Source organism: Molothrus aeneus, chromosome 3, assembly GCF_037042795.1.
Source record: "Molothrus aeneus isolate 106 chromosome 3, BPBGC_Maene_1.0, whole genome shotgun sequence".
NCBI lineage: Eukaryota > Metazoa > Chordata > Aves > Passeriformes > Icteridae > Molothrus > Molothrus aeneus.
In genome coordinates this window covers 113,537,716-113,562,630 of record NC_089648.1, presented here as the reverse complement: position 1 = coordinate 113,562,630, position 24,915 = coordinate 113,537,716, and the positions used below count along the sequence as shown (strand labels likewise).

The following is a 24,915-nucleotide window of genomic DNA, read 5'->3' as shown; positions in this document are numbered from 1 at the left end:
AGGGAGTACCTTGTTCCCATAAAGGCCTCTTGTTTGGAAGGCAGTAATGTACTATACAGAGAGAGCTGGAGTCTGAAGCTGAGTCTGGAGAAAGGAGAGGACCATGTGGAATTTTCAAGCTGGGAATGACTGAAAAACAGTGTTGACAGCTAAAGTGATGGATTATGATCCATTGTGCAGTGTAAGTCATGCTGTCAGTGGGAGCCAAAAGCTGGACAGAGGAGCCCATCACCTGCAGACTGGTGCTGGTGGGGCTGTCAGCCTCAACCCATGGCATTGCTTTGTAGGTGGCCTGGCAAGGATCTGGAGGGAACGAGAAGTTCTTCTTCGACAATGAGAACGTGAGTAGGATGGGACAGAGTGCTCCCCATGAATGGTGTGTAGAGCTGTGTGTGCATCAGCAAGAAAGGTGTCACCTGCATTTGTGGAAAACCCTGTTTCTCAGCAGTTTCTGCATTTAGCTTCTTCATGCAGATCCCAATCTGCTTCTTCCCTGTACTTGCCTTTTCCACATGCCAGGTACAGAGTAAGCTCAGTGTATGGACTGATGAGTTATATAAGTCATAACCCTGAAGGAGAGAGAAGCAATAAAAGATCGGTGGCCAGAGAGGATGTTAGAGATACAGAATACAGCTGTCATGGGTAGAGCTTGACTCCTGCAGGACTGATAGGCCCACAGTAAAAATCCCCAGCCTTGAGGAAAAGCTGTCAATCACAACAAAAAGACAAGAACAGCTCCTTAGTCATCCCAGAGTATTTAAATTTAGATTTGTGTGCAGCAGAGTTTTTTCCTGCACCCTTCACTGGTATGTGTGAGTGTTTCTGTCGCTTTACTCTCAAAGTGTATTCCCCTCTCACCATCAGGTCTGCATGATTTTTAATGCTGGAGAGCTGACACTTGTGGAATATGGAAGCAATGACATCCTGGGGTCTGTCCGCACAGAGTTTGTGAACCCTCATCTGGTCAGGTAAGGGTTACATCTGCCTGTGTGACCAGCACAGGCAGTTGGTAGAGTGAGATCAAATATGTAGCACTGGAGGTGTCCCACACTGCAGCATGCAGCCCTCAGACACCCACTTCTCACAGGGACCACTGATGGGTTTAGTTGCCACGTTACTGGCTGTCAAGTTTTAGAAGCACAACAGCCTCTTTTCCTCTGATCCTGGTGCAGCCTGCCATGGCTGTTGCTGAACCTCCTGTGCATATTCTCAGGCAACTCTGCATCCACCTGCTCCTGGTACAGCATCATTAGGGACTCAGTTGCCAGCAGGACCTCCTCTGTCCCTCCAAAATTCCATACCTCATGTTCTGATTCAGGAGAAGGGATGATCATGGGCTGCTCAGAGCAATGTAACCAATGTGTTATTGGGGACCCCTGAACCAGAGGGGCAGCTCTGGGGGGAAGCCATGGATCAGAAAGCTTTGTTCTCACTTGAGGCAGCTATAGCTACTGGGCAAGTGTCACAGAGAACTGCCAGAGGCTCCATGTGCTCAGGGAAACTGCAGGGAATCAGGGAGGGAGTCTGTGATTCAAACGTGTATTTTGGGAGTAGTGAAGGTAATAGTCATTCCCTTCAAATCACAGTGTCCGTATCAATGAGAGACAGCAGCGGGGCGTGGATGAGAACAAGAGGCTGGCTTACCTGATAGACATCAAGACTATAGCAACAGGTGAGTGTGACCCTCCTTCCCCTTCCCTGTATTTTGCCAGCCTTCCTCATTCCTTTTCATTTTTTGTGCCAGGCAGCACATCCCTGAAGCTCCTCTGTGCATTCCCTGTACCAAGCAGCAGATTCTTGCAGTTCCCCTTTGCATTCCCTCTGCCTAGCAGCAGATTCTTGCAGTTCCCCTTTGCATTCCCTTTGCCTAGCAGCAGCCCACTGGAAACCAGGCTGTCCTGCTTTGGACAGGATGCTGCCTGTCATGGACACAGCCATGGGTGCCTGGGACTGTGTCCTGGACCCAGACTCTGTGTTGCCTGCACTGCCCATGAGCTGTGCATGCTCACAGACAGTGGGAGAGAGCTGCTGCTGCTGAGAAGGCATCAAAATGAAATGTCACTGCTTTTTGGTGTCCATGTCACAGTGTCTTTGCTGAGGGTCTTGCCCTAAATAGGTGCCAGGCACCTGATTCCCCTGGCACAGCTGTGGGTGTTAAGCACTTTGAGGTACATCAGGTACTGACACTGTTTCCTTTCTTTCCTTCCCCAGTGGACCTTGTTGGTGGCTACAACACTGGCACAATCAGTCATGACAGCAAGATTGACTGGCTGGAGCTCAATGAAACAGGCCACAAACTGCTCTTCAGGGACAAGAAGATGAGGGTGAGACACCCACCTCGGGCCATGTGGCAGGATGGTGTGTGTGGGGAGAGGTAGGGACAGATATGCCTGAATGGAGGGAGGGAGGTGAGAAGCACATCTGAAACACTCCTGATTTTTTGCTTACTGCTCCCTTGGGGAAGATTGACCATGGCCAGATTGCATTGAGCTGGCAGTGTTGCATTCTTGAGTCCTAGCTAATGCTGAACTTAGTTACTGGACATCTTGCTTCATCTCATCACACCTGACAATGAAAATCATATGTTCTCCTGCAGTACTTATACACACCTGACAATGAAAATCATAGGTTCTCCTGCATACTTCTCCTGCAGTCTGTGGTATTCAAAAGTCATGTCAGTCAGGTGAAGCCCCAGTGACTGGAAAAAGGAGAACATTGTACCCATCTTTCAAAGGAATAGGAAGGAGGACCCTGGCAGCTACTGGCCTGGTAGCCTCCCCTCTGGGGCTTGGAAGATCATGGAACAGATCCCCCTAGAAGCAGTGCTAAGGCAGATGGGGAATGGGAAGGGGATCCAGGACAAGCAGGGCAGGTCATTCAGGACAGCCAGCCTGGCTTCACCAGCAGAGAGTCCTGCCTGACCCACCCCGTGGCCTTCTCTGACGGGGAGACTCCATCAGTGAGCAAGGGAAGGACCATGGATGTCATTTACCTAGATGTCTGTAAAGCCTTTCACACAGTCCCCCACAACATCCTTCTCTCTCATCTGGAGAGAGAGATTTGATGGTGGACTCTCTGCTGGATAAGGAATTGGGTGAGCATTCACATCCAGAGGGAAGTGGTCACAGCTCAGAGTCCTGGTGGACATCAGTGACAAGCAGTGCCCCTCAGGGCTCTGTATGGGCCAGTTCTATTTTGTATCCTCATTGTGACACAGATGGAGGGATTGAGTACACCCTCAGCAAGCCTGCAGATGACACCAAGCTGAGGGTGGAATGACACACCTGAAGGACGGGGCCATCCAGAGGAACCTGGACCAGCTCCCCAGCTGTGCCCATGGGAATCTCATGAGATGTAGCAAGGCCAGGCATAAGCTGTGTCCTGAACCAGTCCCACAGTGAGGGCAGCAGGGGAGGGTGGGCTCTGTTCCTCTGCCCTGTTTGGGTGAGACCCAAATCTGCTGCTTCCAGATGTAGGGTCGCAGCTCAGGACGGACATGGAGCTGCTGGAGCAAGTCCAGAGGGGCCACAGAGATGGTCAGAGGCCTGGAGCACCTCTTCTGTGAGGAAAGGCTGAAAGAATTGGGATTGTTCATCCTGGAGAAGAGAAGGCTCCAGGGAGACCTTAGAGCCCCTTCCAGTGCCTAAAGGGCCTCTAAAGGAGCTGGAGAGGGGCTTTGGACAAGAGCCTGGAGTGAGAGGATAAGGGGGAATGGCTTCCCACTGCTAGAGGGCAGGGTTAGATGGGATACTTGGGAGAAATTCTCCCCTGTGAGGGTGCTGAGGCCCTGGCACAGGCTGTCCAGAGAAGCTGTGGCTGCCTTATCCCTGGAAGTGTTCAAGGCCAGGTTGGACAGGACCTGGAGCAACCTGGTCTAGTGGAAGATGTCCCTGCCTATGGCAGGGGGTTGGAACAAGATGATTTTTAAGGTTCCTTCCAACCCAAACCATTCTGGGGTTCTATGATTTCTCCAGCCATTTTGGTACAGACAGGGACATTCTTGTTCTCTTTTGATAGGTGTTTCATGAGACTAGCACTGTTCTCTCTTCTGTTTCTTATCTTCTCTAGGTGAGGACAACGAATAGAGACAGTCTGGGACTTTTCAGTCACAAGACATCATATATATAGCAAAGTTATGCCATATGTCCGGTTACACCTTCCAAACTGTTGTGTTTGGTTTGGGGCAGAGTGTTCCACAAACAACTGACCTCTCACCTTATTGGTAGTAGTCATTGCAACAGGACTGTGCCTGGGATGGAGAGTTCAGCCCAAAATTGCAGAGGAGAGCCCTTCTTGGTCCCTTAGTTTGTTTCCATTAAGGACTTCAGAGCCCATTTTCCTGTTCCAGCTCTGCAGCTGAGAGGCAGCTGAAGTAGCATGAGGCATATTCTGGTTGATATGTGTCTGTGCCAAGCTCTAAGGGAGGCAAGAGTTTGAAGTGCTGCAAGGGTTTAAAAAGGTCTTACAGGAGTGTGTAAATAAGTATGAGATTTTAGGATGTGTGTCTTGGAAAAGGTCTATTTCCTGATGGGTGATGTCTGTTCCCAAGATGCCTGCTCAGCTCAGTTCCTGCAGTGAGCCTGCAGCCCAGCCAGAGCCCAGCTGAGCCTGTTCTCCCTTCCCTCTGCAGCTGCAGCTCTATGACATTGAGAGCAGCACCAAGACCACCATTCTGAACTATTGCTCCTACGTGCAGTGGGTCCCGGGCAGTGATGTGGTGGTGGCTCAGAACAGGAACAGTCTCTGCATTTGGTACAACATCGATGCTCCAGAGCGAGTCACCATGTTTCCTCTGAAGGTAAAACTCTGCAGACTTTGATTGTCTCCTGCAGGTTCTTCTTCTTCTTCCTCACGTGTGTGGGAGTAGCAAGGGTGGTATGGCAGAAGGGAGACAGAAGGGAACTGTTAGTTTCTTCTGGACAAAATACAAGCTCATTTGTCAACTTTGTGGCAGATATTTCTGGCAGAAGATGGAGCAGGGAGCTGCTTCATGGCTCAGTGCTCAGTGCTCACTCATTCAGAAGAGCCGTGACTGGCAGAGCTGTTGCAGTGCTGCTCTCACACCCCTGAAACCCCCCACACTTCAGATGAGCAGGGGAGTATTGACACCTGGTCCTCTTTCTAGGGGGATATCGTAGGCTTGGAAAGGAATGATGGAAAGACTGAAGTGATAGTATCTGAAGGGGTGAACACTGTGCCCTACACCCTGGATGAAGGTCTTATAGAGTTTGGAACTGCCATTGATGATGGGGACTATCACAGGTAAGTGCTGGATGTGCCAGAGGGGGTGGCAGGTAGCTCATGTCACATGCCAGGCACCTGGGAATCAATGACTCGTGAATGGCAGCAGCACAGCTTTCCAGAGTTGAACTTGATGTTGGTGCCAGGTCTGGCTATAATGAACATCAGAATCCTTCAGGAGAGATTTTTTAGCTTTTGCCTCTGTGCAGCTTTGTGGTTTCAGACTCAGGGAGAGACTGGCCAGTCTGGTCCCACAGACATCAGCAGGGCTTTGCTGAAGGTAGCTGTCAATTAATTGCAGTTAATAAGAGTCTCCAGAGCAGCCAGATGGGCAATCGTGCTTGGGTGCTTTTACTGCTGCCCTTCCAGGGATGCTAGCAGTATCATGGAAACATCTAGGAGCTGTGCAGAGTGAAAATTGACTGCCTGAATCGCTCATGGCAGCTGCCTGGATACTGCTGACACTCTTAGAGGCTTTTAAAAGTGACCAGGGAAGAAAACTTCACCTGTTGATAGCACTGTTGTGTCTTCAGAGACTTTCTTAGTAGGGACTTGTATCAGACAGAACACTTTAGATTTGTCCCACACTGCTACAGCCTTCTGCTGATAATCTGCCTCTAAATACCTTAGGCCAGGTAGGAATAACCTGGATGTCTGAATTTCCCCCTGCTCTGTCAGGCTCTGTGTTACACTCTTCAGAGCTGGGCACACCCAGCTGGCTTTGGTTTCAGTGCCACTCTGGTTAGGAAGCTCCTGTCTCAGTCTGGGATTTTCTTCAGAGAGCTCTTCTGTCACTGAAAGTCTGCAAATCTCTGTCTCAAGGGCTGCTGCATTTTTGGAGACGCTGGAAATGTCCACAGAGACTGAAGCCATGTGGAAGACCCTCAGCAGACTGGCTTTGGAAGCGAGACAGCTGCACATTGCAGAGAGGTACATCACACCTTCATGGGTTCAATGTGCTCTTTGCTGAATCCCAGAAACCAGGGTCCAGCTAAAGATGGCTCTGTGTATGGTCTGGAGTATTCCCTGCATTGGAGACCTACCTGTTCTCTGTGCCAGGCCATGGCTTTGCCTTTTCATCCCAGCTGGTAATGCCAGAACCAGGGCTGGGAACACCTCTGTCTGTAGCATAAATGTTTGTTGATGTTAGCCCAAAGCTGTGTATGGCAAGGACTCAGAGAGCTGACAGACATCAACAAGCTTGAGGCACTGCTGAAGCCTGGGGAGGTGAAACCCATGAGCCTTGGTCATGTTCCTGGATTCTCCCATGGAGCAGGGCTAGAAGGCACATCTGAACATAGGTCTTGGCAAAATCCTTCTCTTGAAGTAGGGCCACCCCTCCTCTCCCATTGCTGAGCTGAGTCTGCTGCCTGGTTTCTGATTTTCTTATCTTGGGCAACAAAACCTGGGTATTGACTAACTGCTTTGCATTTTCCAGGTGCTTTGCAGCTCTGGGAAACATGGCAAAGGCTCGATTTCTGCATGAAACCAATGTCATTGCTGACCAGGCAGCTCAGGAACATGTAAGTGAAACTTTTCCTGCTCTGGAGAGCAGCAGTTTCCCTGCAGACACTCGCATGCACATGATCTTCTGTGTCCCTGCTCACCAGTGTCATGCTACAGACCAGTGTCTCTTCATGTAGAAACTGCTGACATTGTCTTTGTCCAAGGCTCGCCATTTTATACTGTCCTGGCTTGTCACTGCTGTGATTCTCAACTGTATTTTGTTTCTGTAGTGACCCAGCCTCCAGCTGCAGTACCCTCTAGAATGTTCCATTCTCGAGCCTGTTCTTTCCCTCAGCACACTGAGCTTGCTGCTGTTGTCTGCAGGGTGGGGATGGCACAGACCATTACCTGGTGCGGGCCCGCCTGGCCATGCTGGACAAGAACTACAAGCTGGCAGAGATGATCTTTCTGGAGCAAGTGAGTAAAGGAACAAGGAGTGGAAAAGGTTCTGTTTAATGCTGGGTGGGGAGGTGTGTGCCCTCTGCTGTAAGAGGGAAGGAAGATGTTGCTTGTTCCTAGCAGAAGAATTTTCTCCATGAAGTAGAAAAGGTATTCCTTGTTCTGAGGTGTGGAATTATCCTGAGGTGTAGGATGAGTGTGAGGGAGGATGTATATCCAAGTAATGGAGACAGTACACTTTTCCAAGTGTTTTCTGCACATCTAACCCTGCCTGCTGTGAGAGCTCCTTGGCAGTGTGTCTGCTGGGGTTAACACTTTGCTTTCCAACACAGAACACCCCAGAGGAGGCCATGGACATGTACCAGGAGCTGCACATGTGGGATGAATGCATTGTGGTGGCCAAGGCCAAGGTACAGAGTACTGCTGCACTGGCTATAGCCTGGTCTTGCTTGGTAAATCTTCTGGTTGGGAGTCCATTCCATTCAGGGTCTGTGTTCTTTTCACCTGCCCTACCTTGCTTCTGCTTAGAAGGGCTCCAAGTAGAAGGGAAGGCTGCACTGGTGTAAGTACAGACCTGGAGGAACAGAGAGAAAAGCTACTGGAATTTATTTGGGAGTATCTGTGCTTCAAAAAAGAATGGGTAGTGCCCATTGGTACATAGGGCTGGCATTGTAGTTTCTGATAACTGGGCAACAAGAGGCCTGGTGCTGTGAGCAGCTTCTCAGAGCCTGCAGGATGAGCTGGACAATATCTCATCCTAGCCAGGACTCCCAGTTCTGTGTTTCTCCACAGGGACACCCAATGCTGGAGAAGTTGCGTCGGGGTTACTACCAGTGGCTACTGGATACCCAGCAGGAGGAGAAGGCTGGGGAGGTCCAGGAGGGCCAGGGTGACTACCTGGCAGCCATCAGCTTGTACCTGCGGGCAGGGCTGCCAGCCAAAGCAGCACGGCTGGCCATGAGCAAGGACGAGCTGCTCACCAACGGGGATGTCATCGACAGGATCTCCACAGCGCTGATCAGAGGGGAGCTGTATGAGCAGGTGAGTGCCCTTCCCACTGGGCTCCCAGCTTAGGGACATCAGGCCTTTACCCCATCCTCTGCACCTGTGAGACTGTATGAGCAGGTGAGTGCCCTTCCCACTGGGCTCCCAGCTTAGGACATCAGGCCTTTACCCCATCCTCTGCACCTGTGAGACACAGGGGCACTGAGCTGCAAAGGTAATGCAGAGGTAATTCTGGGTCGATGAGGTTGCGGTTAACATTTATGAGGAAGTCCTCACTGTACCCATTGTACATGGGTGAGGTCTAGAATTACTCTTATTAATCAGTAAAAAGATCACATCTGATTGGCGACATGTCTCCAGAATATAGAGGGTCAGTAATAGTTAAGGAGGCCTTAGGAAGATTTGGAACAGAACAGAATTGTGAATCAAACTGAAAACTTGATATCACTGTGGAAATGTCAGTGCTTCCTCATATCAGAATAAAATATGGTGTAAGGATGGTCTAAATGGAAAAGTTAAGGAAGGAAAACAAAGGAGTTGAAGGAGTTGAAGACTGTCTGGAAAGCCATGAATATCATAAAGCAGGGATGTGATTATTCTCTATGTCTAATAACACCAAAAATGGGTAACTTATTGTGAGGTGACAGTTTTAAAACCAAAGAGTGTTTTTTCCATAGCACATCATGTTAATGCAAGAAAGCAGTTCTGGGTCTGCCCACTGCTCAGAAGACTGGCCAACAGTGGCCTCTGGCAGGTGCTTAAGAAATAAGCACCTGCCAGAGGCACTTACTTAAAATAAGCATAAAAAATAAAGGACAGAGCAGGCAAATACAGGGTGGCACTTCCTATAGTGTGTTTTCACTGAACTGAACTAGGGGTTCAGCAGTTTGAAGCCTGAAATATACCTGAACAGCTCTACTTCTGTGTTTGAGAGCTCTTGATAGATTTTACTTCTATGAGCTTGTCAAATTATTGCTTGAACCACATGCAGATTTTAAGTTACAATTTTGGCTTTGAGTTACCCAGTTCAGTTAGATGTTGTGTGAAAAAAAAAACGCTGCTTTTTGTTAGCTTGTTTTATGTCTCTTTTATAAATTACATTTCTTTAGTCTCAATTTATCTTCAGCATTTTCTGGCCATTTCAACACAAGACAACTTTGTACTTTTTCAAACCTGTCATCTTTTCTTAAGCTTTCAGTTGAAAGACTAACTGGAGCTCCCAGCTACTGGATGTTGTTACCAAAAGTATAAATAGTCCAAAAATTATTAGACAAATCATGGAGGTAGAGCCCGTCGAAAGCCATTAAGTACGATGATGTGAGGGAGTCAGGCAGCTCCTACTGTGCAGGCTGTCAGAGACGACAAGGAGAGGAAAGGCTGGTATATACTTGCTCTGTTTTTACAGTTCTTTAGATGTGTGGTCTTGCCACCGTTCAAACACTGAAGGGGATGAGCCTTTGGTCTTGCAGGATGGCTGTGCTGGGGTCAGGCAGCAGGAAGGACAGTGGTCTTGGCTCATGCTGTCTTTCCTAGCAGTTCATCAATGGCCATACACTTGGTTAGCTGGGAGGGCAGGGCTGGTGCAGAGTGTGCATGGAGCTGGTAGGGGTTGGTGGCTCTGGAAACTGGCAGCTTGTCTCTGTCCTAGGCTGGAGACCTGTTCGAGAAGGTTGGGAACACACGAAAGGCTCTGGAGTGCTATGGCAAGGGCAGTGCCTTCCTGAAAGGTACTGTGCTCAGTGTGCTCCTCCCACTCATCTCCAGCAGGAGCCTGGCTACTCTGGCCTGGTGGCAGCATGAAATATTGCCCTGGAGCCTGGAGATGCCTGGATGCTCTGCAGCTCCCACCTATCCTATCATTCAGTGTATTTTCACATAGTTGTACTTGCACATGCAGTCCCAGGAGAGTGTCTTGTTCCAAGCCCTTGGCCATGCTGACTGCAGCAGCATGGATTTGACCCAGCTCCCTACAGGGTCTGGGCTGCTGGGTAACCCATGGGAGCTGGAGTGTCTTAGGCAGTCACCATTCCCCTCCTCTTGTGCCAGGTCCAAGGCCCATGTTTGCCCCACAGTTCTGCTTCCCTGCTGGCCTCAGCATTACAGCTCTTGTGTCCCCTCAGCCGTGGAGCTGGCTCGCCTGGCATTTCCTGCAGAGGTTGTGAAGCTGGAGGAGGCCTGGGGAGACCATCTGGTGCAGCAGAAACAGCTGGATGCTGCTATCAACCACTACATCGAAGCCAGGTGGGAGCAGGGCAGGGCTGTATGAGCTGCAGGGTACTGGCAGGGCATGGAGTTGATACCTTTGCCTCTGTCAGCTGGGGGTTTGCCTGAGTGAGCCCCCATACCCCACTTAGGAGTGCCCCACTTGCTTGTGTGCACCAGCCATTGATTGATGCCTTCCCACATCTCTCCCAAGGTCTTACAGTGCTGATTGCTCTTCCCTGCTATCCCAGTCCTTTTATCCCGCTCAGCACTGCCAGTTACTCAGCTGCTTTATGCTGCTCTAACTCAGGCAGCTGAATCAGGCAGCAGAGCACTCTAGTCTCCCTGGCACGGTGTAGCTAGAGGAGATGCCTGCTGCCTGGCTCTAAAGGCTGATGGGTTTGGTGCCAGGTGCTCAATTAAGGCCCTCGAGGCAGCTTTGGGAGCCCGGCAGTGGAAGAAGGCCATCTACATTTTGGACTTGCAGGACAAACAGACAGCAGCCAACTATTACCTCAAGATTGCCCAGCATTATGCAGCTTTGCAGGAGTATCAGGTGAGGCCACAGACACAGTCACCACTGCTCTGTGTGTCCCTGGGCTGTATTGAGTCTGGTCCTTTCCTGGCAGGTTGCAGAGGAGCTGTACATCAAGGGAGGCCAGACCAAGGATGCCATCGACATGTACACGCAGGCTGGGCTCTGGGAGCAGGCTCACAAGGTAGAGTCAGCAGCCAAAGCTTCTGTGAGCCTCACTCCACTTGCTGAGATGTGTCTTCCATCAGCAGGTGGTGGTGCCTTGTGCACCAATATCTGATCAGCCAGGACTCTTCCCAGATACGTGTGCAGGGACATCCAGGAGCCAGCAAGAAATCCAGTGTTCCCATCCTGACCTTACCTTCCCTCTCACAGCCCCATGTGGGTGCACCTCTGGCACAAATGGCCTTCTCCAAGAGCTGGTCCTGTGTCCCTTGTGACAGTGACAAATGACTGCCCATGCTTTGCATAGCATACAGCACAGATATCTGTCTGTCAGATGGGAAGGAAATATGTTTTCCCTTCTCCTTCACTGTCATGTGTCAGGAAATTGCTGTTCATTTCTCCCCTGTGCATTCCTTTTGGCAGCTGGCACTCAAATGTATGAGCCAGGAGGAGGTGACAGTGCTGTACATAACCCAGGCCCAGGAGATGGAGAGACAGGGCAAGTACAAAGAAGCAGAGAGGTGAGTTTCCTCTAGTACAGGTGTCAGCCCAAGACTGAGCCCTGAAAAATCAGCTGTAGTGAAGAGAAGCCCTTTCCTGGGTTAGAGGGAGAATTTGAGGCTGGGGTTTGGAATGTCAGAGGAGCTTTCTCCACACACAGAGAGCTTAAGCTGGTATTTCAGGATGTGGAGAGGTTTCAGGGACTAGTCTTGTTCTTGGCTGAGCTGGTTGGATGTGCTTGTGTTGCCAGGCTGTACATCACCGTGAATGAACCCGATCGGGCCATCACCATGTACAAGAAGTGCAAGATGTATGATGAGATGGTTTGCCTAGTAGCCAAGTACCACAAGGACTTACTTGGAGATACTCACCTGCACCTGGGCAAGGTGAGTGCATCTCATGGCAGGGGATCAGCTAAACCAAGCAGGGGCAAGATTGTTGTTACAGACAATCAAAATCAAAAATGGAGGTTTTGAGATCGCTTAAAAAATCAGTGGCAAGGGTATGAGCAAAAGTCAGGTTTAATATTAAAGCAGAACAATATCAAAGCAGAACAAGTTTGTTGTCAAGATTCACTCTACTACTTACAGGACAGCTAAGGCACAACAGGGAAAAACTAGCAACAACAAAACCAAACAAAGTCCAGGCAATCAAAGAAGAAATTAACTAAAAACTATCTATGGGGGTGGGTGTGACAAAAGACAGTGTGGGCAAGGATAAAAAGGAGCACAGCCTAAAAGCCTAACAGCACTCAAATGTAAGAGTACTTTCATTTAACTTACACCTTAAGACTAACAATTTAACATAGGAAAGCATTTAACTTACACCTAACTTAATTTATAGCTTAACCTTAACAATCCAGCAGAGGAATAACACTTAACAGCATTTAGCCTAACTTATAACTTTGAAGTTATACTTAGCAACTCAGCAGAAGAGTAACACTTAGCAACACTTAGCTTATAACTTATGTTTAACAACTTAGCAAGAGAACAACACTTAGCAGCATTCAAGTAAGTTTATAACTATAACTTAATCTTACTTACAGGCCTAACTTACTTAGATATCCAAGATACTGAGACATTTAAGAAAGCCACATTTCTCCCAGAATTGCTATAGCATGCGTGCATCTTTATGCACCCAGACAGAAACAGTCAGTGCCTACAAGGTACCTGTGAAAAATTCCCCCCAGAGGTCAGTGAAATCCTCACTTTGGAGGCCTTTGCATCTCCCGTGGGTGAAGGATCAGCCTCAAGGAGTGAGCTACTGGCCCAGGACACATTGTGTTTGGGCAATCCTCCAACAGCAAACCTGAGGGTTGCTGGCTCTGACAGGTGTCCCCCCCAGAGGGAGGTTGCTGGTCACAGCCCACTGTGGTGCCAGGACAGCTCAAAAGGGTCTCATTTTGGACTGCTGTTTATAGGATCACAAGGGCTTCAGTCATAACAGTGCTTCATCCTGGCCAGAGTTTGGGTAGGCATTTCCTTTGAAAGTGTGACAACAGGAGTGTTACGCTATTCAGGCAAGAGGAATATTTTCCAAGGCTGGTCATAAGGAAAACAGAAGCAGTTCCTTGGAGCAAGACAGTGTTTCTGATAAGCTCAGGAAGAGCTGAGCCCAGGTGGTGTTTTCAAGGCCAAGGGCTAACAAGCTTTTCTCAGCTCACACTGCAGCCTGTAAAGGACAAGGGGGAATGTACAGGTGTTCACACAAGTGTCACTGCCTCATTGCCTCTGACTGCAGGAGCTGGAGGCAGAGGGGCGCCTGCAGGAGGCTGAGTATCATTACCTGGAAGCCAAAGACTGGAAGACCACAGTGAACATGTACAGAGTGAATGACATGTGGGAAGAGGCATACAGGGTAATAATCACTCACAGCTCCCCACCTGTGCAGGGGTCAGCTTCTGGCTGTGGGATCCTGGTGGAAACTGCTTTGTCTCTGTTCACTGCAAGATCAGAACACTTGGTGTACCCTACCCAGCCTCAGAACTGCCCCAGTCCTGGAGCCCTCTGGGCCTCTCAACCTGCAGGGTTTGAGCCTTAGCCTTTCTGCTGGGCTGCCTTCCTCGAGGCTCTGCCCTGATCACTCATCCTGTGGTACCTCAGGGGTGTTGCTCTGGCCACAGCCCCCCAGCACTGCTCTCCTCCGTGTGGCCATGGAATGCTGGGGTCCCTCCTGCTGTCCAGGCAGTGATGTGGCTCTGCTGTGGCAGCAGCTGTTCTGCTGCACCGTGTGTGCCTTTGTCTTACTGTCCCCCTCACCAGTGCAGTGGTGCTTGCAGAAGGGTTTTTTGGGAGGGGACAGATGGTTTTGGGGCTCCCTCCTGCTGGCAGGCAGCACATGAGAGGGGCTCAATCTGCTGAAGGTGAAACATACACTGTTTTTTTCCATTTCCTTTCCTTTGGACAGGTGGCCAAGGCATACGGGGGTGCAAACTCCCACAAGCATGTGGCCTATCTGTGGGCAAAGAGCCTGGGTGGAGAGGCAGCTGTGAAACTCCTCAGCAAATTTGGACTTCTGGAGATGGCCATTGACCATGCAACGGACAGCGGGTATGCAGGTGCCCAGCACCTCCCTCCCCTCTGCCAAAAACGTGTGGGCCAAGATAACTGTGTGCACATGGCAGCTGCAGATCCTGAAAATGACATGTCTTCCCACCCCAGCATGCTTCACACAGGCCTTCCACATCCTTGGCACATCCCACTTCTTATCTTTGTGTGTGTCTCTCAAATGCCAAGTCTGAGCTGGCAGGCAAATGCAGTTTGTCCCTCAACCTCTGCAGGGAAAGGCTCGTGAGAGCCTCTGAGCATGAGAGGAGGTGCTCCTCATGTCACTAACATGAGTAACTGTCTGCCACAACGGCTTTGGCCCTGCTCTGCAGCTGGCCAGGTGCCTGCCTGTATGGCCATTCATTACTGCTCTTCCCGAGGCTCCCTCATCTCTTGGCTCCTGCCTTGGGCTCTAACAGCAGGTGTGAAGGAGCCACATTTCCTTAGTAGGGACTCTAAAAGCCCCTGGTCAGGAGCAGGAAGAACAGACAGTGCTAATTCACTTGGGGCCCCCTGTATTCCCCTCTCTTCTCTCCCAGTGTCTTGTTCTTGATGAAGGCGCACACTCACAGCACAGTCCTCTCTTGCATTGCAGGGTCTTTGAATTTGCTTTTGAGCTGGCCCGCCTCTCCATGAAGCAGAAGATGCCAGACATCCACCTAAAGTATGCCATGTTCCTAGAAGATGAGGTAATTTTCCCCCTGGAACAGGTGCAAGTCCTCCAGTCCCTCAGGTAACTGAGCAGCTGTCCCTGGGCTGCTACAGCAGCCACAGTTGTGGCTGCAGTCCCTGCATTTCCAAAGGGCTCCATGATGACAGTGCCAAGCTCCACAGACCTGTGCTTCATAAATGCTGCCTTGGATGAGTAGAGGAGGTCATGTGATGGTGCCAGAACAGGAAGGTGTGCACAAATCACTTCTTCTCCTCTAGGGCAAATTTGAAGAGGCTGAAGGAGAGTTCATTAAAGCTGGGAAGCCCAAGGAAGCTGTGCTGATGTATGTGTCCTCCCCATCCTGCTGTGTCTGCTCTCTCCATGCAATGCCAGCCTGGCTGCCTCTCCAGCACTGGGCTGCTCCTTATTATCCTTGTTCCACCTGGTGTCCCTGGTACCTCTCATCCCCCAGGTTTGTGCACAACCAGAACTGGGACGCTGCACAACGTGTGGCTGAGGCTCACGACCCAGACAGCGTGGCTGATGTGCTGGTTGGACAGGCACAGTTTGCCTTTGAGCAGAGAGAGTTCCAGAAGGCAGAGGCCTTCCTCCTGCGAGCACAGAGACCTGAGCTGGCCATCAAGTACTACAAGGTGAGTGCAGCCTGTAGCAACATCATTGCCTTCCTCACTGGACAAGAACCCAGTTTAGATGGAGGAGTGAAATTCACCTCCCAGCTCCCCCTGCCAGCTTAGTAGCCAAAGAGAAACCATTTACTCAGGGTTTCTGGAGGAACTGAATTCTGGCCTGAAGACTGAACCAATGGATTTCATATCATAGCTTTGCTCTCTCATGGTTCTGGAGGATGGGTGGTCCTTGGGGTAGCACAAGTGGGTGCATTTGGAGGCTGAAGTGCCCACTCCACTGAGGTAGCTGGAATGGGTGAGCCCATTCCGCTGAGGTAGCTGAAATGGGTGAGCATGTTCCCCTGAGGTGGTTAGGGCAGGTGGACAGACACAGGTGCCATTCTCGGGGAGGAGAGAATTGGGTGGTGCTACTGTGGTTGTTTCTTCTGGTCAGTTCTCTGGCAAGATGAAGGTGAGGGAGTAGGTGTGTTATGTGATAGCAGGAGTGTGAGGGATCCTGGCGAGCTGGTGAGAACTTCTCCCCGTTGTGCCTGTGCAGGAGGCTGGCATGTGGAGCGAGGCCCTGCGGATCTGCAAGGAATACCTGCCTGGTCGGCTGGCAGAGCTGCAGGAGGAGTGTGGCAGAGAGGCTGGCAAGAAAGGCTCCAGGTAAGGAGTGCTGTGGTCAGGCTGCAGGAAATAGCCTGGAAGCTCTTCCCCATGGCCATTTTGCTGATGCCTTACAGAGACAGCCTGATGGGATCCCTGACATCCACTTGTTTCCTTCTTGAGGACTCCGGACTTCTTACTGCATAGGTTTCCTATCATCCTTCCTTATTTCTCTGGGAGTCTTATTTCTGCCATCCAAAATCTCCCAGATGGCATCTTGCCCCACTTACAAATCTCCATGGTCTCCTGTAGTGCCATTGCATCTCCCCAGGGTCCTTGGTCAGTTCTTTCCTCAGCACTGTCCATGTTCTCTGTCACATGCCCTGCTCTGTCTGAGCTCCCTGCTTGCCTGTCGTGTGCACCTCCCTGCCCACCCCCTGCACGCTGTCTCAGGATCTGTGCAGCATCCCTGTCCTGCTCACAGCCTGCATTCCTCCTGCAGTGGACCTGAAGGGCTGCTGGAGCAGGCCCGGGAGTGGGAGCAGTCTGGGGAGTACGCCAGGGCCGTGGACTGCTACCTGAAGGTGCGGGACCCCAGCAACAGTGTCCTGGTGGAGAAGTGCTTGCTGAAGGTACTGTCAGGGGCTGGGATTCCCTTCAGCTGCTCTTCTGCCTGGGAGCTCTTCCACATCCTGAGTGCCCCTCAGAGATGTGTGTCACTGCAGGGCTCAGGAGAGCCTGCAGGGCTGAAAGCTTTCATAGCTGTTCTCTTGTGTCACGACAGGCTGTGCTTACCCTACATGGTGCTGCCTGCCTTACTCTGGCACCTCTGCCTGTGGCAGGCCCATGTCTGTGTGCCCACGGCAGAGCTGCACTCTGTGATTCAGCCCTTGCTAGAGGAGCCCCTTCCTGTGCTCCATGCCACCAGCCTTTGTGCTGTGCTCTTGCTCATACTTCTCACTCACACCCGTGTCCTTGTACCACCTGCAACTACAATTATGTCCTTGTCTGATCTTCTCCCATGTGTGAAAGTGGCTGGGCTTTGCTCCTCTGACTTGCCATTTCTCCCCTTCCTCCATCATTCAAGTGCTTCCAACTGTCAGTCTTGTAGCTGGGACTGAGCACTTCCCAGCTTCATCCCACTTTCCCACCATCTTCATCAATTGAGCTGCTGAAAATTTCTTTTCACAGGCTGCTGAGTTGGCTGTGAAATTCTTGGATCAGTCACAGAGCATGGAGGTGACACGGACCGTGGCTCCTCAGCTGGTGGCCATGAAGAAATACAGCATGGTGAGGACTGGCTCCTGCCCCAGGGCTGCTCAAGAAGCAGTGACATTGGAAGGGAGAGCTCTGTCCAAGGGAAGGAGGTCAGGTCACATCCTGGGGTGATGGGTGAATGGGTGGCCTTCTCTTGAGGTAGGCTGTGCAGAATCTTCAAGGAGGATGGAAGAGGGGAATTAATCAAGTCCTGGGATAGTGTGAGAGAGCCAGGCCTTGGGAGAAGGCAGGAAGCAGAGGAGAGGCTTATCTTTTGGGAAGAGACTTTCTGTTGTGTCTGTGTGCTGGTCCAGCACCAGCTTCAGCCTGGGACACAGGGAACCCTTGGGGTTTTGCCTCCCATGGAAGCGTCTCTGGCCCTGCAGGCAGCTGAGCTCTACCTGAACCTGGACCTCATCCGAGAAGCTATTGATGCCTTAATTGAAGGGGAGGAATGGAGCAAAGCCAAGCACACAGCCAAGGAGTTCGACCCCAGGTATGCCCTGAGCTTTGCAAACTACACCCTTCCTGTTCCCCCTCCCACCCCCAGCTGGTCCCTTGTCCTGTCCTGTACTGTCCCAGGTTTCCTGGATTCTCCCCACAGTGGCTTTCCCACATTCAGCAGGGTCCATTCTCCACCCTTCCCAAGCCATTTAACATTCTGACACTTTCCTATTGCCACACATCCCACAGGAACTGTTTTACCCTTTGGTTTCACCCCATCCCTATCTCCCTTTCCTTTGCCATAACTCTGTGCATGCACTTCTTCTGAAAGCCCTATGATCCCTTGTTCTCTTCACATATTATGTTGTGAAGAGCTGCTTAGACCCTTTCCTTCCCTGTCCATCTGTGCACCAGCAGCCTGCTAGCAGGACACAGCACAGCTGCAAATCTGCTGGTTCCAAAGTTGAATACAGCCTCTGCACTGCTGCAAGACATGAGTCTTGCTGCCTTTTGGAATTCTTTCTGCCCACAGGTCAGAGGAGTACGTGGACCAGCGTTACAAGGAGTACTTAAAAAAACAAGGAAAGGTGGATTCGGTACGTATTTGAGGTGTCTGCAGGCTGGGGAGTGATGTCAGGACCTATGCAGATCCTGGGGTCTTTGCCTGGCTATGGGTACGAGCGAGGAGTCTGTATGTGCCTGTGAGCAATGGCTACTGCATGCCAGAGCACAGAATCACAGAAGGGTTTGGCTGGGAAAGGACCTTAAAGCTCACCTCAAGCTCATCTCAGTCCACTCCTGCTTTGGGCAGGGACACCTTGCACTAGAGTGGGGTGCTCCAAGCACACATTGCTAGCTCATGTGCAATTTGTTGCCCACCAACACCCCCAAGTCCTTCTCCTCTGCGCTGCCCTCCATTCTCCACCCAGGCTGCCTCTGTGTTTGGGGTTGCTCTGACCCAGGTGCAGCACCTGTCACTTGTTGACCTTCATAAGGTTCACATGGGCCAACCTCCTCAGCCTGAGCAGGTCCCTCTCAGTGGAAGATGGGTCACACAGGCTCTGTGGTTTCGTGCCGTGGAGGGGAAGAGCCTGTGTGTCTGGAAAAGAAAGACATGGCTGACCTGGTGCTTGTGTGCATGTGAGCAGGAAGCCCGGCCTGCACAATGAATTCACGGCTGTTTCCATCCTCAGCTGGTGGGAATTGATGTCATGGCAGCTCTGGATATATATGCAAAGCAGGGACAGTGGGAGAAGTGCCTGGAGGTGGCAGCTAAGCAGGTGAGTGCTCGTGTGAGCCCTCAGGGACACACCTGGGCTCCTGGAGCCCTACAGTGGGTGGGCAGCATGGGGAGCCACTGCAGGTGGGGGTGCCCCACGCCACTGTCCCCATCGTGGCCAGTGAGGCTGAGTGGGGAAGTGCTAGAACCTGGAAGCATATTGTGTTTAAATTTTGTGATTAATGGAGCACTGGAAGAAGCTAAATGAGTTGTTTGGGCTGGAAGTAATTGGTACCATGGAAACAGGGATTTGTAGAAGAAAGCCTTCTTTCTCTGTGTTCTTGGGAGCTGTGGTGTCAGTCAGAATGAGACATCCTAGTCAGGAAAGCAAATCTGACATTTTTTCAGTTGTACTGACCTGAAACTAACAAAGTTACCTCAGCAGAGTAATAAAATGGAGAAAAGCAAAATGAAACTGTTTTACAGTGCTCTTTCAAGGAAGTAGCAGGAGAAGACAGCTCTCGATTACCAGCATGTACTTTGAGGGATGGTTATTGATTGGTGATTGGCTGTTAAACAGTTATTGGTTAAATAGTTGTTGATCATGGAGGTAAGCAAGGGCAAGCAGTTCTTTGGAGTGAGATATTGGTTCAGATTGAATAACAGGGCAGCCTTGGCAACAGCATCTGCAGTAAAAAGGGACATCACAGCTTGTCACTCAGGCCAGCTGAAGCCTTGGAAAAGCTCTGGGAATGTCTGGGACTGTGGTTTTATAACTTTGGTTCCAATAAGCTACATTTGGATTCTACTAGAGTAGACTTGGTGTCTCTTAGACTTGGGCTTCTCTGTGATGCAGATGGTCTCTGTTGAAGTCATTGTTCTCTTGGGAGACTCTCCTGTTGATGCTCTGCTTATCAGGAGCAAGAGTAACTGCACACTCCATTTAATGGGAGAGACTCAGTTTATTGTATTGGGCACCACAAGGCCACGCTGAGTGGTGTCTGCTCCAAGAGAGCATTGGCATGATCCTTTTCCATAACCAGGGCAGAATATAATCACTGTGACTCAGCTGCTCTACAGTGATTATACAGCAAGAATGGTACATTTATCAAAACAGGTCACACACCAGATATTGGAATATGATCCCAATATTACCGGGTGGAACATGCCTGGGCTTGTCTGACCCTTGCTGCTGGACCAGAGGTGGCAACTGTGGTGTTTTCACCTCAGAGACACCTTTGGCTGGCTGGATGTTGCAGCTGGCACTTGGAACAAGTCCAGGCAAGCAGGAACTCAGTTTTACCTCTGGTGGAAAGGCTTTAGGCGATGGCGAAGGAGAAAAGGAGATGGATTCTGCCGGAGGGTTTAATCCGGAGCTTTATTCCAGGGTCACAGGTCTCTGAATCTTGTAACAGCTCCAACAGAATCCTGACCGCATGGTCCCAGTGTCCTTTCAAGCCCCGGGGACAGGGGGAGGGAAGGGGTAGGTGGGAGGGGGGAAGGCTCAGGAGAGAAGTGGCACCTGGATAGCCCAATGACCCCAGGGCTGAGGGGCATCTTTTGAACTTTTGCCAATCAGATGATGCCTTGCTGGAATGTTAAGATTGACGGACAGCACTTAGCAGGAGGCAAGGGGAGGGGAAGGGAGAAGCTATTGGTACCCCTGGGAAAGGACTGGGATAGCTAAAACAGGATATTGCATCACACTGCAACAACCAGACCCAACCTTTATCCCAGGCTATACTGAGCATGGTGCTTCACCAGCACCCACCTGGGTGTTGGAGTTCTGGGCATCTGCTGGGACACTCGTCCTTCTTCTGCGTCATAAACTTGTTTCCATTGCTCAGTTTTTAACAGGGTTGCACATTTGGTGCCATTTTCTTCCTCTCATTACTATATTTATGCATGTGTGGAGCAGCTCTTTCCTCCCTTGAATTTCTGTGAGGCCAACAGCAGTTCTCAGCAGTGTCGGTGGGGTGAGCACTGGTGTGAGCAGCACTCTAAGAAGGTCTGCAGTTCTGGAGCTGTGACAGAGCGTGGGTAATGGACTAGAGCAGCTTTGTAAATTACAAACATCTTCACCCAGGGTTTTAGTTACTTTCTTTGTTAGACTGAGGGCTGCTTTACAGCCTTGTTGACACATAATAGAAGTGCTGCATCCTTCAGGTGTTTGGCAGTATTGCTTTGGCAAGTGGTGGGAAGCTGCAAAACAGCTGTGTTTGCATGTGTGGAGGATCAGCACAGCATCAGCCAGCCAAGACAAAGGTGTCAGTAGGGCCCAAATCAATCCCAGGTGTGCTTAGGGCAGTCTGGCTCTGGTTACCTGTTTGTTTCACCTTTTGGGACTCAGTTGTGTGGGGTTGTGCACACATGGTTGAATCCATACCCACCAAGTTCAAGATCCTCATGCTGCTGCTTTCTGTGTGTCTTCTCCAGAGCTACCAGGTGCTGCACAAGTACGTGGCCCTGTATGCAACACACCTGATCTGTGAGGGCTGCTGGGAGAGAGCCCTGCACCTGTACACCCAGCACGGAGCCCCTGCCAACCCCCAGGTGAGGAGGGCACCCCAGCTGGGCTGTCCATGTGCTGTGATCTGCTGCAGGGTCAGGCTGCAGGATCTGCTGCAGGATCAGGCTCCCACCTGAGCTGGGATTGCCTCGAGTTCAGTGTGCCCAGCCCTGCAGGGCATTCTTCAGAGGGCTGAAGGAAATCTCCCGGCTTGTTCTCCATGGGAAGGAGCAGGGGAAGTTGAGTGTTTGTGTTTGTTTTGAGCACCTTGAGCACCAAATTCACAGCAAAAGGAAGCATCTGCCTTTCTGAGAGCATTGGCTGCAGGAAGCATCCCTGCATCCTTCCCTGTTTGCCTGCCTTGTCCCCAGCCCCCCTTCCTGCAGCACTGCCCCTCTGCAGCCCTTTTCTTGGCCTATGCTTGGCAGCAGGAGAGCTCTGGAGTCTGCTGACTCCTCACCTGTCTCCTTCCACACTTGTGTCCTTTTTGTTGCAGAATTTCAACATCTACAAGCGCCTGTTTGTGGAGATGGTGAACGCTCCTGGCAGGAACTGTGCCGAGGCGTACTCGGGCTGGGCTGAGCTGCGGGACGTGCTCCTGGCTCTGGTGAGTGTGGCTGGGGCACCCCTGCCTGCTCAGCTCCTGGGGAGAGGAACCAGGCCCTCCACAGGTGACACGGACAGTGTTTGTAGAACACAAGCTAAGAGTAGAGAGCTGCCAGTGTGGACAGTAGGAAAACAGGATCCCGGGAGGTGGATGTGGCTGAGCAAGAGAAGACAGAGAAAGAGACCCTGTGCTCCAGGCCGGATCCTAGGAGTGGGTCTGGACCCTGGCCCTTGCTCCAGGCCAAATCCTAGGAGTGGGCCTGGACTCCAGCCCTTGCAGAGCTCCAGGTGTTGCTGTGACATGGGAGCTGTTGTGACATCCTCTTCTGATCCCACCCCACATTCAGCAGCCTGCATGGGGAAAGCACAGAGCTACTGAGCCTGGGAAATATGAATTCTCCCCATGGAGGCTGAGAGCCTTCTGCTCCTCGTTCCTGTCCAGAACACCTCAGCCAGAGCCACAATTGCCTTATCTCTGTTTCTGTCCTTACTGCAAACATAAGCAAGATCAAAAATCCTCCCTTTGTCCATGCAGGCTCACCCCTGCTTGCAGTGCTGGCTGTTGTTGCAGTGCTGGTGACTCCCCCTGGCTCCCACAGCCTCCTTCCTTCAGCATGCTTTCAGAGCACCCAGGCCAGCCCTCATCCAGTCCCTGACGTGTCTGGATATTCCAGATCCTTCTCTGTCCTGACTTCCCTGTCTCACGTGGATGAAGAGTGCTCTCGTGCTCTCCTGCTCTCAGTCCCTCTCATTTTCTCTTCCCAGTGTGAAAGCTTGGTGAAGAGCAGCGAGGCAGACCCTGCAGCCCAGGAGGAGTTTGAGAGGATGCTGCTCATCTGCCACTACTGCGCCGCCCGCGCTGCCGCGCAGGGCCTGCAGCAGCTGGTGAGGCTGGGGAGCTCCTCTGCCAGAGGGGGGACCCCATGGGCATCTGCAGGTTTGGGGCTGTTCATGGGTCACTATTCCCATAAATCACCCATCATGGATGCAGGAGAATGGGACTGCAGTAACCTGGGGCCCACCACGACAGGTGGAACTGTAGGTGGCGTTTTCCGCTTACCATGGGTACTGTCCCAGCCTCTGTGGCTGAGCTGTAAACCAGGGCAGGAGCTGATCCTTGTGCTTGGCATGACTTGTGAGAGCAGAGGTGCCAGTAGAAAATTAGGAATCACAAAAAACCTGATCTTCCCAAGAGAGGGATGGCTTCCTCTCTGCTCTCCTGGCCTCCAAGAGCTGCTGGGCTTCACACGTGGGCTCCAGAGCAGATCCTCTGCCCAGGGCTTCAGCAGGTACTGGTGCTGTGTGCTGGGCCTCCTGGGGGGCTTTGGGAGCTCTTGGGCCTCTGTGGGGGCATCACAAGGCCCTGTGACTCTTTTGGAGTCTCATGTGTGCTGGGATTTGTTCTTGGCCTCCCTGCTGAAGTCTTGATCCATGTGGGATTGTGGAATTGTTCCAGAGCTCTGGATGGATGTGGCACTAGAGTTGTGATGGAGAAGGCTGGGAAAAGGAAAAGAACCCCAGTGAAAGCCACAGGGAAGACTAGGACTTCCCCATGGCTGTGTGTGTGGATGTTGGGGGTCCAGAGACATGTCAGACAGCAAGACCCAAGTCTGATGTCTTGGAAACCTGTACAGATCTGCACAGCTGTGGAATGTTGGGCTGGGCAGTCTGTTTGGGATCATAAAGAAGGGGTGGCCTTGACAGTTCTTGTGTGACAATGGGTATCTGGCGGCAGAAAAGTGAAATTACCCTTCAATTCCTCACCCCTGCTCCAAAATTCTTACATAATTGCATACAAGAAAAAAATCATTGAGACTGTGGCTGGAATAGGTTTGTGGAGAGGCTGGAGAGTCTCCATTCCTTGAGATGGTCAAAACCTGACCAGGCATGTTCCTGAACCAGGCATGCAGCTGCCTCTGCTTTGACTGAGGCTAGGGGCAGGATTTGGGGACTGCCAGCAGTGCCTTCCAACCTCACCTGTTCTGTGACTTAGATGGGGATTGTTTGGGTATGGCCTCTCGTGAAAAACAGCAAGGCTTATAAAGCAGAAGAATTTCACCCTCAGGCGACAGTCCCGTGTGTTCTGTAGTGAGGGAACTCAGGGTCAGGACTGAGGTTTTTGACCTTTTTTACCTGTAAGGCCTGTGTGGGTGCAGAGTCCTTGGTGTGAGTGTGGGGGATCTCCTGAGATCCCCTCCAGGCTGTTTTCTCTTTGCTGAGTTTGTGTCTCTGTGCCCCAGGACACCATGGCTGCCCAGCTGTCCATCTCCCTGCTGCGCCACACGGATCTGATCCCTGCAGACAAGGCTTTCTATGAGGCTGGCATGGCTGCCAAGGTGAGAGCTGCCTGCCTCTGCACCAGGACCCCCTGGGCTCGGGGATTCTCAGCTTTATCTTCCCAAATTCTGACCTCTCACTGGAGGCTGTTCAGGCAGCTGGCCAGACCTCAGCCAGTGAGCAGATGGGACCTACAGCCCCAGGGGTGGGCAAAGGCCATGTTCTGGCTCTGTCAGTGTGGATGTGAGGCTGCTCTGCATCACCCAGGTGTCTGACAGTCTGCCTGGCAGCTGTGACACCTGGCAAGGACAGCAGCATGTCCTCACTGCCTGCAGTAATAGAATCATGGCATGGTTTAGGTGGGAAGGGACCTTAAAGCTCTTCTTGTTCCATCCCCTGCCATGGGCAGGGACACCTTCCACGATCCCAGGCTGCTCCAAGCCCCATCCAGCCTGGCCATAATGCCTGTCTGCATTCTGTGGGACAGCCTGTGGTGATGAGCTGGTTGGGCACTGTGGCACACACAGAGCCACCTCCTTCCCAGCCCTGGCTCTGGGAGAAGAGCTGGCTCTGAGGATGTGTGCCAAGGTTACATTTAAAGGGAGGTGGAAATCAA

General features: G+C 51.4%; 1 protein-coding gene across 1 annotated transcript in view; it reads left to right on the top strand.

The window, feature by feature from the left end:
• The window catches only part of IFT172 (intraflagellar transport 172), a 39,009-nt gene that overhangs the window by 10,781 nt on the left and 3,313 nt on the right, over window positions 1–24,915 (top strand). Inside the window, exons 12-43 of the mRNA XM_066547715.1 lie at window positions 288–341; window positions 865–968; window positions 1,587–1,672; window positions 2,212–2,324; window positions 4,631–4,798; window positions 5,126–5,262; window positions 6,064–6,171; window positions 6,680–6,764; window positions 7,072–7,164; window positions 7,479–7,556; window positions 7,939–8,187; window positions 9,800–9,878; window positions 10,272–10,392; window positions 10,765–10,909; window positions 10,983–11,072; window positions 11,477–11,574; window positions 11,805–11,940; window positions 13,295–13,411; window positions 13,961–14,103; window positions 14,696–14,789; window positions 15,031–15,095; window positions 15,225–15,405; window positions 15,938–16,047; window positions 16,490–16,619; window positions 17,179–17,277; window positions 17,631–17,740; window positions 18,221–18,284; window positions 18,882–18,968; window positions 21,344–21,460; window positions 21,913–22,023; window positions 22,788–22,907; window positions 24,263–24,358. Coding sequence (XP_066403812.1) covers window positions 288–341; window positions 865–968; window positions 1,587–1,672; window positions 2,212–2,324; window positions 4,631–4,798; window positions 5,126–5,262; window positions 6,064–6,171; window positions 6,680–6,764; window positions 7,072–7,164; window positions 7,479–7,556; window positions 7,939–8,187; window positions 9,800–9,878; window positions 10,272–10,392; window positions 10,765–10,909; window positions 10,983–11,072; window positions 11,477–11,574; window positions 11,805–11,940; window positions 13,295–13,411; window positions 13,961–14,103; window positions 14,696–14,789; window positions 15,031–15,095; window positions 15,225–15,405; window positions 15,938–16,047; window positions 16,490–16,619; window positions 17,179–17,277; window positions 17,631–17,740; window positions 18,221–18,284; window positions 18,882–18,968; window positions 21,344–21,460; window positions 21,913–22,023; window positions 22,788–22,907; window positions 24,263–24,358 — 3,588 coding nt within the window. The remainder of the gene's footprint in view (window positions 1–287; window positions 342–864; window positions 969–1,586; window positions 1,673–2,211; window positions 2,325–4,630; window positions 4,799–5,125; window positions 5,263–6,063; window positions 6,172–6,679; window positions 6,765–7,071; window positions 7,165–7,478; window positions 7,557–7,938; window positions 8,188–9,799; window positions 9,879–10,271; window positions 10,393–10,764; window positions 10,910–10,982; window positions 11,073–11,476; window positions 11,575–11,804; window positions 11,941–13,294; window positions 13,412–13,960; window positions 14,104–14,695; window positions 14,790–15,030; window positions 15,096–15,224; window positions 15,406–15,937; window positions 16,048–16,489; window positions 16,620–17,178; window positions 17,278–17,630; window positions 17,741–18,220; window positions 18,285–18,881; window positions 18,969–21,343; window positions 21,461–21,912; window positions 22,024–22,787; window positions 22,908–24,262; window positions 24,359–24,915) is intronic.